This window comes from Anabrus simplex, chromosome 1 (assembly GCF_040414725.1).
Source record: "Anabrus simplex isolate iqAnaSimp1 chromosome 1, ASM4041472v1, whole genome shotgun sequence".
Taxonomy (NCBI): Eukaryota; Metazoa; Arthropoda; class Insecta; order Orthoptera; family Tettigoniidae; genus Anabrus; species Anabrus simplex.
Window position 1 is genome coordinate 25838756 of NC_090265.1, and position 17831 is coordinate 25856586.

A 17831-nucleotide genomic window follows, 5' to 3' on the forward strand; every position below is an offset into this window, starting at 1 on the left:
GAAATGGACAACTTGTAATACAGAGCTCAACAGCGTGAATGGGCCTGCGAACATCGGCAATGGACCATGGATCAGTGGCGGCATGTTGTATGGTCCGATGAATCCCAGGTCCAGTTTTATAGAGCGGATAGGCGCGTGAGAGTGTGGCGTATGCCCCATGAAGCTATGGATCCTGCGTGTCAACAAGGTTATGTCCAGGCAGGGGATGGCTCAGGTCTGGTCTGGGCGGCGGTCTCGTGGGTCGCAATTAAGCCCTATTGTCCGGCTTCAGGAAGCGATGACAGGTGCACACTATGTGGATATTCTTTCAGACCATCTGCATCCCTTTCTGGCCCTAGAGCACCTTGCTGAAGATGACATGTTTCAGCAGGACAATGTGCCATGTGACCGCTCTGTGGTGGCACGCAGGTGGTTGGAGGAGCATTCTAGTGAAGTTAGGACCATAGATTGGCCCTCCAGATCCCTCGATCTTCATCCAATTGAGCATTTATGCAATGCTGTCGATGCTGGTGTACGCTCCATGAACCCCGCACCAACTGCGAGTAGCAGTGCAAGATGTGTGGGTCCAGATCCATCCAGAAAGATTCCAATACCATGTAGAATTGATGCCACACTGTATTGCTGCCATTTTGAGGGCTTGCGGAGGAGCAACTCACTGTTAGCATTACATTCAGTGTGTTCCCATGAGTTTTGGCCACTCATTTTATATGTAAGAAAACAAACGACAAATAATACTGCCTTGAGGAACTCCTCTCAATCATTACAAGATCAGATAATACTTCACCTAGTCTAATTCTCTTAGTTATATTGTGTAGAAATGTAGCAAACCATTCAGTCACTCTTTTGTCTAGTCCAACAGTCCTCATTTTCATCTGTTGCCTTAAGTTTGGTTGTTTTCTGCATGCGATGCAATTTATTGGATAAGTTAGATTACTGAGTTAATGATGGGATGTGACAGCGACGATGTATAATCTTCACACATGAACATGACGAAGAGTTGCTGTAGTTCACAAAAAAGAAAATCCATAGCCTGTTCCAGTGATACTACCAGGTCAGGAATAGAATTAATGAAGCTCCCATCTAGTGACGAGGATAGGAATTGTGCCGGCTACCGAAGCCTGTCACACTCGTCTGGGGCAATGATTAATAAGGATGGACAGATGAAATGATATGGGAGAGTGTTGCTGGAATGAAAGATGACAGGGAAAACCGGAGTACCAGGAGAAAAACTTGGTCCCAACTCTGCTTTGTCCAGCACAAATCTCACATGGAGAGACCGGGATTTGAACCACGGAACCAGTGGCGAGAGGCTGGCGCGCTGCCGCCTAAGACACGGAGATTTCCGCTAAAGGAAAATAATTTACATAATTATTTATTTATTTCTTTAAATATTTATTTATTTATTTATTAAGTGTTAGAGATTGTGACTGAATGAAGACAGACAGTCACTTTAAATTTTAGTATTGCGATTTCGTCCTCGTTTTTAATGTAACACACTGCACTTCTAGACCAACAGGTTCTCAAACTCGCCATAACCACTTATTGTTTTAATTATTATTATTATTACTTATATATTATATATTATTAACCTAATAGTCCATCAAAAACACCACAACGGACAAGCCATTTCCGAGACACTGTATACATCTATCCACACCGGTGCATCTGACTTATAGGGATAGCAACAATGATTATTTATTTATTCATTATTTATCACCTCGTAGTGCCCATTACATTGTTAGCATCACCCGGCAAAAAATAATAGAAGACAATCCTACAACGAAGAGAAACTAATAGAAATAAGAATATACTAGCAGAAACACGTCAAGACATGATGGTCAATGGGGTCAATATTTATTAAAGGATTTCCTTATATACGACATTCCTTGTACTTTATTCTTTTACAAGTTTCTTTATGCCACACGGACACATGTAAGTCTTGACACAAGTGTAATCTATATATATAATAACTTGTCCTGACTGACTGATTCATCATCGCTGAGCCAAAACTACTGGACATAAAGAAATGAAATTTTGGGGATACATTCATATTAACATGTAGGTGCTCGCTAAGGGAGGATTTTTCGATATTCCGTCACTAAGGGGGTGAAAAGGGGGGTGAATTTTTAAAATTAGTGTATCTATATCTCAAAAACTGAATAGTTTAAAGACATGAACATTGGTATCTCCTTTAAAAATAAAGGAATATGTGTAACCGCTACTACAATGGTTACACAAAACAAAGCACTAAACACAATAAAGGGGAGGGAAGGTGCCTTTACTCAGTACCAAAAAACCTTCACACACAGTTGAACATCAGTTGGAACTAAGCGGATCTCCGCCGACAACAACATACGTAAATATATCAGTAGGGCCAACTAGTGGATAATGAACCAGGAAGGTGGAAGGACCTAGAACCTACCGAGGGCATGGATATGGCTTAGATTGCAGATTCCAAAATAATCAGCTATGATCCTTAAATTTGAAAAATATTATTTACCAATGGATTTTACAAATACATTCCGAACAAAATGCGCCAACTTGCTTCGTACAAGTTCAAAATTTCAAACCAACTATACATCTAGTTACAAATCCAGTTGTACAATGCAATTTACAGTGAAGTAAACGTACTCTCCAAAACTATAGCATACATCAAGTGACACTGAACTACCAGAGGTAAAACCCAAGGTAAATATATTAAATTACAATCTACATATTTAGTGAAAAAAGAAATGGGAATGCCTCGAAAACAAACAGGGAAGCCCAGCTGAAAAGCTAAGGCGTCATAAATAATCAATTTGGCGAATCTAGGTTAGGCTAGGGCAGACTCCTATATGAAATAGCAACCGAACATTACGGAAATTTTAGCCGGAACGGAATGAAAGAGTGCTTACCCAGAGGTGGCCCATCCCGGTAGCGAGGCGTCGCACACGACGTAAAACTTCAGACAGACCAAGACAGACTAAGGCAGACCAGGCCAAGACAAGACAAGAACAAGACAAGAAGGACCAGACAAGCCGACGAAATGCTGCCTCGCACTCTATATAAAGGTAAACCCTGGCCTTGGAGTAGCCAATCAGAATGCATGAGCCCGCCTATCGTCACCCAGATTCAATCACAATTCCTACTCCCGTCGCGAACTTTAAATAACATTCTCGAATATACACGCTCGCGAACCTTCCATTTCCAGAATAGTTAGAAAATGCCTTCTAGAACACATAACCAACAAAAGGCAACACATCCTGTTCAAAAATTCGTGTAACAATTTTCTAGATACTTCCAGTAAGTACAGAACTGAAATCTACTATTTACATATACATATGTTACAAATATTACACTGTACAGGTTAGGTCGTTACAAATAAAACATATTACCACACTTTATTTGTAAAGTCTTCAAATAAACATTTTTCCACTTCCAACTACATTGTTCACCTGTGACAATATGTATTTTTTTGTTTTTGGAAAATCCTGTTAACGGGGTTGAATACCTTTTATGTGGATACTTATATCTCAAAAACTGAAGATATTACAGTCATGAAAATTGGTATTTGGAATCTCCTTTAAAAGTAAAGAAACACAGATTTTGTTTTTTTGGAAAATCTACTTAAGGGGTGGTGAACAAGAGTGACAAATGGGATGAATTCTTAAACTGAGTGTATCTCAAAAACGTAACATGTTACAGACTGAAAATTGGTATTTGGAATCTGCTGAAAAAGTAAAGAAACACGCATAATTAGCTCTCTGAAAATCCACTTACGGGAAAGTGTTACAGGGCGTAACAGTTAAAATGACCATTTATACGGTATAGCATATATAAAAAACTGAACGCGATAATGACATGAAAATTGGTATTTTTAATCTCTTTTAAAAATAAAAGTAACATGTATTTGTTTTTGGAAAGAAATACTTCTGCGGGTGTGTGTAACAAGGACAGAAAAAGGGGTTGAATTCTTTTTATGTGGATACTTATATCTCAAAAACTGAAGATGTTACAGATGTGAAAATTGCTTTTCGGAATCTCCTTTAAAAATAAGGAAACACGTTTTCGGAAAGTCCCCTTAAGGGGGGTGAAAACAGGTGAAAAGGGAGATGCATACCTTTTATGAGGATACTTATATCTCAAAAACTGAAAAAGTTACAGACATGATAAATGGTATTTGGAATCTCCTTTAAAAATAAAGAAAAATGTATTTTTTTGTAGACATGATAGTGTATATAGGCATTTGGGCTTATGCCGTGTCAAGAAAATAAGGTGAAATTCTTAATGTTTCACAGAAAACTGTGCTCTGCATCCTCAGAAGAAATCTCGACTGTCCACGAGAAAGGCTTCTTAAACAATGACACTTTGAATTTTGGAACATTATAATAGAAGTGGAAATGGTACGTTCATTTGCCACCAGATGGCCCCCAGTACGTGCCACAACGCTAGCGTTCGAAGCGGAAGCTGACTGAACCATCACAATCAGATGAGCAGTTCGCATATCGTGTTTGCGTAATATATGGCAGGTGTAAGACATAGACATAAGCCTGGAATGAAACATCTGGGATTCAATTCCGACATATTCAGGCTCTGAAGATTTGTGCCTTAACAAGACACAACATTGCAGTCTATTTCCACATGGCCTGGGCGATCAGATGTAGGACAACAAACATTTAAATAACTGGGGCAGGAATGCAAGAGTTCATGGAAATAACGGACATGCTCGTAAAATACTTTTCACTCGTAGAGGGCTCACAGCATAACAGCTGACAAGGGGTACATACCTGAGAGCTTAAACGGTCGGGACCAGGCCAACATTTTATCTCAGCGGCAAGGCACAAATTCTCTGACAACATTTTACGCACAGCCAATGCATTCTTGAGTATAATCACAGCCTGGCTCATTAACACAATTCAAATCAGAGCTCCCAGTAAACATTACGGCTTTCTCGCCTATCTCGTATTAATTCAGCCCCATCAACATTTCACAGCATTTCCAGCCTCTCACGTAATATATCCTCGGTTTGATACCCTAGCGTTCCTGAACTCGCCTGCCCCAAATATTAAAGATCCTGCTCTATTTTCAACGGTGAATACAACTCTACCGCACAACTTGTTACAGCTGAAAAATTCATGCTTCATTCCTAGAAATACATCCTGATCTATTGCTGTCTCTAATCTATTCTGTAAATCACGCAACGCTGACGGTGTGCAGCCTATTTAATATTGTAAAGATTCTACCCAACATCTCTATCAAAATCAACTCACAAATGAATAGAACACACAACGTGAAACAAAAGAAACATACCTATAACTAACCTATCTTACCCTTTGTTTCCAAATGATTAAAATCTATACACTTATCTTGGGCTTAAACATGCATTGCAGCCCTGAACGTATTTACTCTTACAAGAGCTGAATAAAACAAGTGCCGCACTGGCTTACATTTAATCAATAATTAATTTACTTGAAAATTCCTATACTAGTGTTTGACTATCACACACTGCATGCTTAATAGAACTTAGGAACTTTGCAGCCAATTACTACAGCCTGCACACAAATAATTAGTCCCAATTTGTGCATTTTATGAGAACATTTATGAGAACTAGCCCTGTCGAAATCAGTCTTTCTCAGTGGTAATATTTGTGCGGAACGCACACATTACCATTGCGATCCGCAAACACTTTTTAAAATGTTTGATCCTACTTAATAATCAAGTTATCGAATACTAGTTTTACAAAACTCACAATTAAATGATGCCAGTAATATTTTGAATTTCGCCAGGCCGCCCTTGGCGTTTCATTACGGTTAATAAGGTCAAGTTACAAATAACTTGTCTCTGAATACTGAGAGTCACAAAGTAATGATAATTAACAAGTTTCTGTAACATGTACACACAACGTGCAGCTGAATTTGAATAACTGAATGAGCTTCAATGCGAGAATGAAAAAAAAATTGAGAGCGCTTCCCTCTCCAGGCAAGCTTATATAGCCTTACAGTGATGCCGCTGTCGAAGTGAATGCCTGGCTAACACTGGCTCTGGCTTCGTAAGGGCCGAGTGAGTGTCAACAGCCTCTCCTTTAAATGCACATTTCTTTCAATAGAGCACAAGTACCGGTAATCATTAACGATTCCTGGTATATGATAATTCTATTCTTGATTTCCTATCAAGTCGGACCTGTGGAATCTAGCTCAGTGGCGGATATATTGGCTTAAATTCAGATGATTCCAGACCTGGGAAAGCGAGGTTTGTCAACCTGATAGAACTGTTATGTGGATCCCCACGTTCAAATTACCTCCCCTCCAGCTTGTAGCGGTTGCACTTGATGCTATGGTAGGGGTCTACACGACTGAATTCACAGCTAACAGCTCAATTGGACTTGAAGAGTCTGTTTCTACCGGATTGATACGGTGTTCACATAGCGTATGGCATGGCCCTCCTGGGTTTCTGCCTTCATTCCCTGTGACTCAGTGATGCTTTAAATAAAATTATGCCATAGTGTTCTGATTAATAAATTGAGGCATATTGTGATTTGTCACACACTGCTGTCAACAATCGAAGTCGATAACAATGGGTATCTGACAATAGAAATAAATAAATATAGAGTAGGGGTATACAGAGTTTGTGCGCACTCTGTGTATAGATGAGACAAGAACTGGAATCACAGATAGCGGATGATGTTATACTGTATAGTTACAGGATTGTGAGCATCTGTTAAAAGACCTTGACAATGTAGTGAGATGGACAGCACAAAACGGTATGACAGTAAACGGGGTGAAAAGTCAGGCTGTAAGTTTCATGAAGAGAAGTCCTCTCAATTTTAATTATTGTAATGAAAAAAAAAAAAAATAATAATAAATAAATAGAAACAGATGATACTACTACTAATACACAAGGATTGTGCAAACAAAGCAAGACTGATGCTAATAAAATACCAGGTTAACTGACACTCTAGAAATGTAGTTTAAACTAAATCCATGGACAGACTCATTATCATTTCCCGTTTCCAGCTTCCTCGGTCAAGTTGCAAATCAAGGACCTCCATCGCTGCCTGTCTGTCCACCACTCTTCTCCTCTTTTTTAAAGTGCATTTTCTGGTTTTCCTCCCTTCTCTATGCACTCCTACACTGAATCTGTCCACCTCTTTTGGGGTCTTCTTCAGGATCTCTTTCCTGTTAACTTCTCTGAGAAAGGTTTTTTTTTTTTTTTGGCACACTCTTCTCCCATTCTCATCATATGCCCATACCACTTTAGCTTTGTTGTTTCTATCCTGCCTTGAAGTTTCAAGATTCCTGACCTTTTCCTTATCTCTTCATTTCTAATTCAATCCTTTCTGGTCTTGCCCTCGATACCTCTTAGGAATTTCATCTCCGCTGGCTGTATTCTGCACTCCTCTTGTTTTTTTATAGTCCACAATCCAGGTGCATAGGTTAGTATGGGTTCATAATAGGCTGAATATAATACTTTCTTACATTTCTTTGGGACATCTTGGTTCCACAAAATACCCCTCACACTCTGGTAGAAGCTGTTTGCTTATTCTATTCTTTTCCCAATTTCCTCGGTTATCTCTCCATCTTCTGTGATCACCCTTCCCAAGTACTTAAAACGTTTAACCACTTCCAGAATTTTACCATTCAATTTTTCTTTCCTCTTCCTTCCTTCCCCTTGTCATCACTATTGTTTTACCTTTCTCTGTGCTTATTTTCATCCCAAATTTTTCTATCTCTTGATTCCAAACATCTACTTGTTTTTGCACTTCCATTTCATCCTCACCCCATATCACTATATCATCTGCAACAACATGGCTTTTGTTGCCTGTCTTCCGAATCTCTGTTTAATGTTCTTATGAATGTCCACGGACAGATCACTATTATTTAATCTTACTTCGACTAGCAGAAATGGAAACCGCCGTTAAGGACCAGCGACGTGGCATTTTATCCTGCTACTGAAAAATCTGTTAGCTGTCAGATACACAGTATTGCAAGTTCACAATGATAAATGTATTATTCCAGTGAGCTTTCTTACTTGACTATTAACACATAAGGGGGAGTATTATTCTACATCAGACGTGCTCACGCTGGGCGATTTGTCCCATAGGTGCCCAGCACTGTAAGCAGGCGATGAGTGAATGCTGTTCAAGCCAGTAACGTTGTGGCTTTGTCACAGGCCGTGAAGGTCGGGCGAAGTTCTCCCAGTCACTGCGGCGATACACGAGTTTGAAATGGAGGCAGAAAATAATGAAGGAAAGAGGACATAAATCCACGTTATCTTCAATTTACATTGAAGAAGTAAGTTATTTATGTTCATGTATTTTGACTGGATACAATAAAGTGTTGGGCCTACAAGCTAAAGAAATATTTTTGTAATGTATGAAATGAATTACAATTTTCACTATCACATTTTATTAGGTGCTTTGGAATCATTTGTAATATAATACAGAGTTAAGGTGGTTGCTTGGGTTTAAATTCTCTGATAAACCCACCAAACATGCTTAGCGGATATAACATTAGTACCATACATCTATTTGGTAGATACATTTACAGCGTTGCATAGTAAATATCTATCTTCCCACTCGATATGAAACTCCCTCGCCATTTAGAGGCTAGCTGTTATCAGACGCCTGATAAGTTTTAAATACTATTTTCAAATTCAGTGAACAGGGACATTCAACCAACACTACAACACTGTGCAAAATCAAGCAGTAAACTTGTTGAATGATGTAAATGTATTACTTTTTAGCTGAACGAATAACAGGAATTTTACTTTTTAAGAAATGGAAATACTGTCACTCTCATCCAAGGAATTGTAAATTGCAGTTTGTACGCAGGGGGGAGACCTAGCTCAACACAGGGAAAATAGGCTAATATTCATTCGATTGTTATATATGCTACAAACGTTGCTGACAAATGCTGCACGTACCCCAGGATTGGCATGTTTAAGAGCAATCAGAAGCAACTTCAATAATGTCAAAATTCTAATTATAACATTTTAAAATAAAATGTTCAAAATTTCCCGCATTTTTAACAATATATCACGGTTTCCTTCATAACTCTCTTACTGATTCATGGATAATTATGATTTTTTCAGAGTTTCCTCCCATAATGTTGTGCTACAATCTGTACCTCATTCAGACCAGTAGGATTTAAACTCAATTTTATATAACATTTTTATTTAAAAACCTATTAATATTTTCTGGTGCTCGGAATAAAAACGCGTCCAAAAATCGAAATCACAGTCTATGTTAATGATTGAGGTTCATTTTGTAGCTGGAGTTTTGATATACACTTTAAAAAAGGAAAAGTAGGAAAATTCTTGTAAACTTGGAATTTATAAGGGAAACAGTGATATACTGTTAAAAAGGTGGGAAATTTTGAATATTTTATTTTAAACTATCAAAATTATTAAAATTCTGACATTATTGAAGTTGCTTCTGGTTGCCAGGAAGCATGCCAATACTGGGATATGTGCAGCAATTGTCAACAACAATTGTAGCATATTTAAGAATCGAATGAATATCAACCTATTTTTTCCTTTGTTAAGCTGGGTCTCCCCCTTTAAAATGGCAAAACACATATTATAATGTGTTAATTTTCTTTTAATGTATAAATATAAGGAAAAACTGAATGTTTACATTGAGAGCAGAGTATAAATCAAACCCAGAATATCTTGAAAAGGTCAGTTTTCTTGCAATTATAGCATTGTTTTTTTAAACTACTATACCCCTTTCAACATTTCGCTGACTAGCGGAGGAGAGCTTCGTAACCTACCCGAGTTTGTCATGCCAGCCCGGCCACACTGGGCTAGCCTCAAGTGGTGCCCAGCTAAGCACCTCTGTTCTAGATAAACAACAGATTAAACAAAGGTCCACATCTAGACACAGATGAGAGGCAAAGCAGATAAATGATGTACGGGGCATACTTACATTCCCAGGCACCATTTGTGTGGCTCAATTTGACAAAATAATCCTTTGTAGATGAATCACTAGATGTTCTGAAGAAATAGAAGGTGCAAATGTTCCAGTCTTCATCCTCAAAGTCCAGGTAGCACTGGAGGTTGCGCTTGTAGTAGCCCATAGCTATAACATGGGCATCAAACTTTTCCTTAAACCGCTTCCTCTTCTCCTTCAGCTCTGGAACAAAGCAAAATAACTTGCAGTAGCTCCACCATCAGGCTAGGCATCAGTGAGAGGCAGAGTAAGTAAGTGAAGAGAGGGATGGTTCCCCACTGGTTTCCTCAGAGCCACATTTCAATCTGCCAAGATCACTGAAATGTTCACACAATCCAAGCCTATATGTAACATTTTCAGGCTATTCACAACACGGACAGGCTGTCAAATCCGAAGATGATACTGAGACAGACAAGTCAATGTTCTAACTCACACCAGAAATAGATCTGGGGTTATAATAACGATCTTAGCCCCAATGTTCTGGGGCACGTTGCCCAGAGAGTAGAGCACTGGTCATGCGAGTTCGATCCCGATGAGACCAGCCGTAATTCAAGATGTTCATATTTGCCAGCCTTATGTTGATAGACTTATTGGAATGTAAAATTGCTGTGGCAAAATTCTGGCAAGTCAGCATATTGGAAAACCATAAATTTAGGTGGTGCGACATAAAACCAACATCATTATTATACTGCCTGCCTGCTGGCCACAATTGTTAAGGCATCAAGTTTCTCTGGTCTGATACCATGGTTAGCCGGTTCAAGTCCTGCTGGGAGGGGGGGGGGGGGTGAATTCACCATCAAAATGTTGGCCGGAAGAGTAGGAGAGGGGGTGGTAAAATGAAATGGCGTATGGCTTTTAGTGCTGTCATTATATGAGTAGCTTGATTTAGGTACAAGAGAGAATTAACAATATTGATGACCTAGAGCCAATGTTGAATATGAAATGAAAGTTTAAAGATTCTGTTACAAAAGGATGAAAATGGGTATAGAACATGCAAATGATTATATACAAAATAAGGAAATGCACTCCAACACTGCCAATTTTTGTAATGTTGGACCTTGGCATGTGTACTTGATATAGTCTTATTCAAAAGTAGTGAATAAGGGTTTTTTTTTTTACCTAGCCCAGGAAGACGTATTTATGCTGTAGTTCTACTTGAACAATTATGTTGAACAGTTTATTAGAGACCAACTAAATGAGGCTGTTGAAATGTCATTAGACCATCTTCATCTGCTGAGCAATATTCAGTGTTGATAGTGTGCCTAGCACAGAAATACGTTAATTTCATGTCGTATTTCTACTCGAGAACTTATGTTTAATACTTAATTAAAAATTTAATGAGGACTGCTGAAATGTCATTGATTATCTCCTTCTGTTGAACAATATTCTATGTTGATGGTGTGCTTCTGTTGTTAGAGTGTTCAGATGTTGGTTTAATAGTTGAAAGGGGCGTTCAAAATGTGGTGTAAGTTATTAAATGTTAAGTTGTCCAAAGTATACAAGTTCTGAAAGGAAGGAGAAATCCATTATTAATTAGGTTCAAAAAATGAACGAAAAGAGAGGAGGATTTACGTTTAAATTTTGAGTCTGTGGTGTTAACGCTTACCTTGAGTATTGCTGGACTGTTGTCTTGTTGTGCAAGAGGTTTATGAAATACTGGCAGTCACTAACGTTCTGCTTCTCGTACTGAAGTGTGTCGTCTTAGTGGAGGGGAGTGGACCTGAGAAGCCGGAGCTATGGGCATGTGGCCGGTGCATGGGGAGGAGCTGCGTGCATTCGGAAAGGAGGATCAGCCATCCAGAAATTTCAGTCCCATCAACGCCAAATCCTCGATCATGCGTTTTTCAAAAAAACTTTATCTCACGAAAGGACGGCTAGGGCATACTTATGGATCTCGGCGTTAACGCACCGTCATTGCGATCATTAGAGCAAGTACTGTACCGGAAAGGCGATCGATGGTGAACTTGCGCAAGTTACCATCTTAGCATCGCATTCGGGTGGTACTGTTTAGAGGATCTCGAAAACCATAAAGTAGAGAGTGGCCACAACTGTAATGAGACACAGCGCATTTCAACAGCTCTACTTAAAGACGGAACGAGTTTCGTCAAATGTTTGCACTTATAAAGCATCCACATTATGTCCAGGGTTAGATGTTTATATTTTTACTTTTTTCCATTGTATTGCCGAACAGGTTTTCGGCACTTTCCTCAAGGCACTGTATAGTCACTGCAGTATAGTCAGGCAGTATTTCAGGTATTGTTTTAGTATTATCGTATACGATTATGTTATCGAGACTAGAACAGATGATGCACCTTACATACAAAAAGCCATGGGAGGTCTTGGGATTGCCTATTACTGTTTTGGTCCTAATATAAGACTGGGAATTTTAAGTTTTCGTGTTAAAATATAAAAAACTGCAGTCGTTTTATTTGCGCGCGTTACATTTAAATGGTTTGTATCATTTCCAACTTGTACTGACATGTGCAACGAGCGTGCTTCCCAGCTGAGCTCAAGGCCACGAATAACTAATTTCTGAAATTTTGATGATTTTTTTTCTCTTTCCAATCTGATTGAATTAGTGACTGGCAAAATTGAATATAATTCATTCTAGAACTTTCAAGAATCGACACATGCATTGGAAACCATGTTCTCGAGTTCAACATAACCATTAAAAGTCGATGTAGGCCTAATTTACGTGGTACAAGATTTCCAGAAACAGACTATGAACAGTATACCGTAGAATAAATTACAATGGAAGATTGAGAAAAGAAGGGATTTCGCCATCATGTTGGGCGGTTTTGTATCTAAAGTGCTTTATTTTATTAGATGCTTGTTGTTTAAAGGGGCCTAACATCGAAGGTCATCAGTCCATGATTTTATTAGATGAGAGAATTAAAAACTACTTGTGGTCGATTGTCGTTTTGCTTGGCGTTATTATATTTTTCGAAGAGCTTGGCTGATCAAAGTTGGTGAACTGAAAGACCCGTCACTGCAGTATTTAGAGGAAGTACTGTACTGGAAAAGCGATCGGTGGTGAACTTGCATAAGAGACCATCTTAGCATCACATTCGGGTGGTATTGTTTAGAGAATCCCCGGATATCAAAGCAGAGAGTGTCCACAACAATCGGAAGGAGACAGAGCACATTTTGACATCTCAACCTGAAGACAAAACGAGTTTCGTCAAATGTTCGTACTTGCAAAACGTCTACATTATATCCAGGGTTAGATGTTTATTTTTTTACTTTTCTCAAGTGTATCGCCAAACAGATTTTCGGCACTACCCTCAGGGCACTGTATAGTAACTGGACTTTCTGGCAGGAATTGAAACTGCTCCTTCTTAAGTAACACAAATTTAGTATTTTAATATTATCGTACACGATTATGTTTAAGATATTACTAAAATTTATTAGGATCAACCTATTCAATACAATAGAATTTACAAAATTAGGACTTACATCCTATTAAATTAAAATTTGAAGGGACATGTTTCGCCCAATAGCGCACAAGCTCAACGCCCCGCACATTTCCTTCCCTCCATTACACCCCCCTTCCTCAGTTCCACACAGATACAATACACGACATTCAAATCTTACTCGTTCCAAGACCATACAGACAACCAGTTCATACTGCAAAAATCGAGAATGTAAGTAATTGAATATACATCATTTCGCCTAATGAACCGTTTTTTCCTCTAAACCTCATATCTTTCATTCTCTTTTCATTACAGATTCTTCACCACATATTCTTCAATAGTTAGTCTATATTCAAAACTACAGCCAACAACAAGTAAGAATGTTCCCACTTAACTATCAGTATACAAGTTAACAAAGATCTATACGGCAACATTCAATTATGAACTCTTTATAACTCCTTCAACAAGATTACGGAGACCGCGAACCCACTACGTAAATAACGAGACTAATGGATTAGTTGGATCCAACTTTATAATCTATATAGCGCCATATTACAGTTAAATATCACGACTTTTCAACAAGAAGTTTCAATGTCATCTCAAGCGGCTACTAAGTTTCATTAACCTTCTCTTCAACATGTAAATCAAGTTGCTTCCAGCCGAATTTCACTCGAACTTTGATACGGCAACTTTCGCCAGAGACCTTCTTGTTATTATGTGGTTAAGGCCTAGTTTGTCTAATTTATAAAATCATTTTTTTTAAAATCACTAGTGTAATATCATACCAACTTCAACTATTTTTTCTTCACAAACATTTTAAATGAAGTTTTAATTGTAAACTATTATTTAAGAACTCATAACAATTTCTCACATTGTATAATTCCACTCTAATCTTATATTCTCATTTATATTTTTTACCATGACAATCAGGATCCTGATTTTTATCTTTAAGTATGAGTGTAAAAAGGCTGATGATGCCCTTTTAAAGGGCGAAACACGTCCCTTCAAATTTTAATTTACTAGGATGTAAGTCCTAATTTTGTAAATTCTATTGTATTGAATAGGTTGATCCTAATAAATTTTAGCAATATCTTAAATTGACGTACATTTCAATACGGACCAAATATGAAATTTGTAACACACGATTATGTTATCGAGAACAGAACAGATGTTGCACCTTACATACATAAAGCCATGGGAGGTTTTGGGATTGCCTATTACTGTTTTGGTCATAATATAAGACTGAGAATTTCACATTTTTGTGTTAAAATATTATAAAAACCGCAGCCGTTTTATTTGCGCATGTTACATTCAAAAACTCTGTATCATTTCGAACTCGTACCAAATTGTACGGCGAGTGCCCTTTCCAGCTGAGTTCAAGGTCGCGAATAACCGTAATTTTGGAAGTGTTAATGATATTTTTTGTCTTTCCAATTTGATTGTGATTAGTGATGGGCAGAATTGAATATAATGCATTCGAGAACTTGAAAATCGATACTTACATTTGAAACCATATTCTATACTTCAACCATGACCAACTTTGTCTTGGTTGAACATAACCTTTAAAAGTCGATATAGATCTAATTTATGCGGTACAAGATTTCCATAAACTGATTACGAACAGTATACTGGTGACCATAATTACAATGGAATTTTTTTAATAATAAAAAAATTGATTTCACCATCATGTTGGGCGCTTTTTATCTAATGTGCTTTATTTGATTAGATTAGAGAATTAAAAACTACTTGTGGTCGATTGTTGTTTGGCTTGGCGTAACAGCTATTAGATTTTTCAAAGAGTTTGGCTGATCAAAGTTGCTGAACTGAAAGAAGTTTTCAGGGAAAACTGACAAAGTTTCCCCAGAAAAACTGAATGTTTAAGTTTCGATTTTTAAGTCGAGCACCGGTAATTTACATATGAAGTCAGCCCCGCGGTCTAACTTGCTTGCCTGTCACCCGGAAGACCTGAGTTCAATTCCAGGTCAGGTCAGGCATTTTTATCTGGATATGAGTGCTGGTTTCAGGTTCACTCATTCTACGATTACCTTTAATTGCGGATCTGTTTAATGGTGATCCCGGTCTAGAGAGCTAGGAATAACGGCCGAGCGGATTCGTCACACTGACCATGCGTCACCTCGCAATCTGTAGGCCTTCGGACCAAGCAGTGGTCGCTTGGTAGGCCCATTGGGGCTGTAGTTTGGTTTAGGGGTGTTTGTAAGATTGTAAGTATACATATTTCATTTTTCTGATGTTTAGCCAAATTGTTGGTGATTTTCTGTTTTCCTGTGTTGTACGGTTTTTTTCCTGCGATCCCTCCAAAAGCGGAGAATCGAGGTTCCACTGTAACATATCAGTTTGTCTATTAAAAATAGGTATTCCACTTTGAAGAAAGTTACAACTGTGTACCACAGGGGTCTCAGTCCATTTTTTCTTTCATTCTGGCAATTCTTAAATTTACAGCTGTATCGAACCCTTGCACAATACTTACCCCGCTTGAATGGCAATCTTTCCTAAGACATACCGACAATAAATTAACTAATGTACTAGAAAAGAAACAAGAAAAATTAAACCTCAAACTAGCCCATCTGAAGGCAACTAAACCAAGCACAAACCACAATAAGAACAATAACACTACATCCATTATTTCAAACAACACCCCTGCCACCATTAACTTGTCTGATACCACCTTCTCTGACAATGAAATGAACCTCCTAAACAGAGGCTTAAAACACAATTGGCCTAACCTCAATACGACAGATGACCTAACCACCACTATTGCAGAAATAGAATCCAACATTAATAAACAGATCACCACAGAAAAACAAAATGACTTCAGACACGAAATAAAAAAGAAACTGCCCTCCCTAGTTAATGAGTTAAAAACCAGCAAAAACACTACCCTTTCAAAACAAATCCATGCTTTAAAGACCAAAATAAACACCAATAACGTCATAGTAACAAAAGCTGACAAAGGTAACACAACTGTACTTATGAACAAACAGGACTACGTCAATAAAACTGAAGACACAACCTACACCATCATCAACAGGGATCCTATACCAAAAGTACAACGCAATTTGAAAACCCTTCTCAAAAATTCAACTTTCCTCCTAACTGACCAAGAAATCTTTAAACTAGTCAATATGAATCCAACCCTACCCACAGCCAAGTCCTTACCCAAAACCCACAAAAAAGACATCCCCATCTGACTAATTATCAACAGTAGAGGCAGTCCAACATACAAAACTTCAAGATTTCTACACTACTTTCTCAAAAAACACTACAAATCCAACAACAAAAACCCCATTAAGAACTCAATTGACCTACGTCAAACCTTAAATAAATTTACACTGCTACCAAACCACATTCTATGTTCCTTTGACATCACTAACATGCATCCAAACATCCCAGTTCTCGAAACCATCAGCATCATAAGAAACAACCTCTCCAAACACAGTGGATTAAGCAAAATAGAAATTGAAGAGTTTATTAAAGTACTAACCTCTGTATTAAATAATAATTACTTCACCTTCAACAACAAGATATACCACCAAAAGGGCTTAGCTATGGGAAACCCTATTTCTGGAATTCTAGCGAACATCTACATGGACAACTTAGAACACAGTAAAATAATAAATTCCATCAATGGTATTCGTCTTTGGCTCCGCTATGTCGACGACACATTAGTCATCATCGATGAACAGTGCTATAGCAGCGACAACATCCTCACATTCCTAAACACTTTAGACAACAATATAAAGTTCACAAAGGAGGATGAGAACAACGGCTCTATCAATTTCTTAGACAACATCACACGAATGGACAATGCTTTTGAATTTCGGATACACAGAAAACCCTCCTTCACTCCGCTAACAATAAACAATAATTCTTTACACCCCAACTCTCATAAACAAGCCTCGTACTACATTTTAATATATAGAGCTTTAAAAATTCCCCTTGCACCTACCAATCTAAAAAAAGAACTTGATTACATAAAAGAAATTGCCAAGTTCAACGGCTTCAACACCAACATGATCAACAAGATCATCAACAAAGTAAAACTAAAATTAACAACACAAACTTTCCCCAATAAAACCCAATAAACCCAAATACGCAACTTTCACACACACTAATCCAGTCATCCACCAGATAGCCAACCCCCTAAAAAAGCACGAAGTCAACATTGCTTTCAAAACGCAGAACACGAACCAGAACATATTTTGCAACCAGAACTCTGTCAACCTAAGGAAAAATCACTACACGGGCTCAGGTATTTACAGACTCACCTGTTCACAATGCAATGCCTCGTACATCGGACAAACTGGCCGAAGCTTCCAAACCTGTTATTTAGAACACTACAATTCCCAGAAACATAATAAATTTTCCGCAATGAGCACCCACATGAGGGACACTGGCCACCACTTCACCACAATAGAACAAGACCTAAAAATCCTAAAAAGAGTTGAGAAAGGTAAACTAATGACTGAGTT

At 38.1% G+C, this 17831-nt stretch overlaps 1 protein-coding gene across 1 annotated transcript in view; it reads right to left on the minus strand.

Moving 5' to 3' along the window:
- LOC136859968 (uncharacterized) overlaps positions 1 to 17831 on the minus strand; it is an 80838-nt gene that overhangs the window by 22822 nt on the left and 40185 nt on the right. Inside the window, exon 4 of the mRNA XM_067138728.2 lies at positions 9905 to 10111. Coding sequence (XP_066994829.1) covers positions 9905 to 10111 — 207 coding nt within the window. The remainder of the gene's footprint in view (positions 1 to 9904; positions 10112 to 17831) is intronic.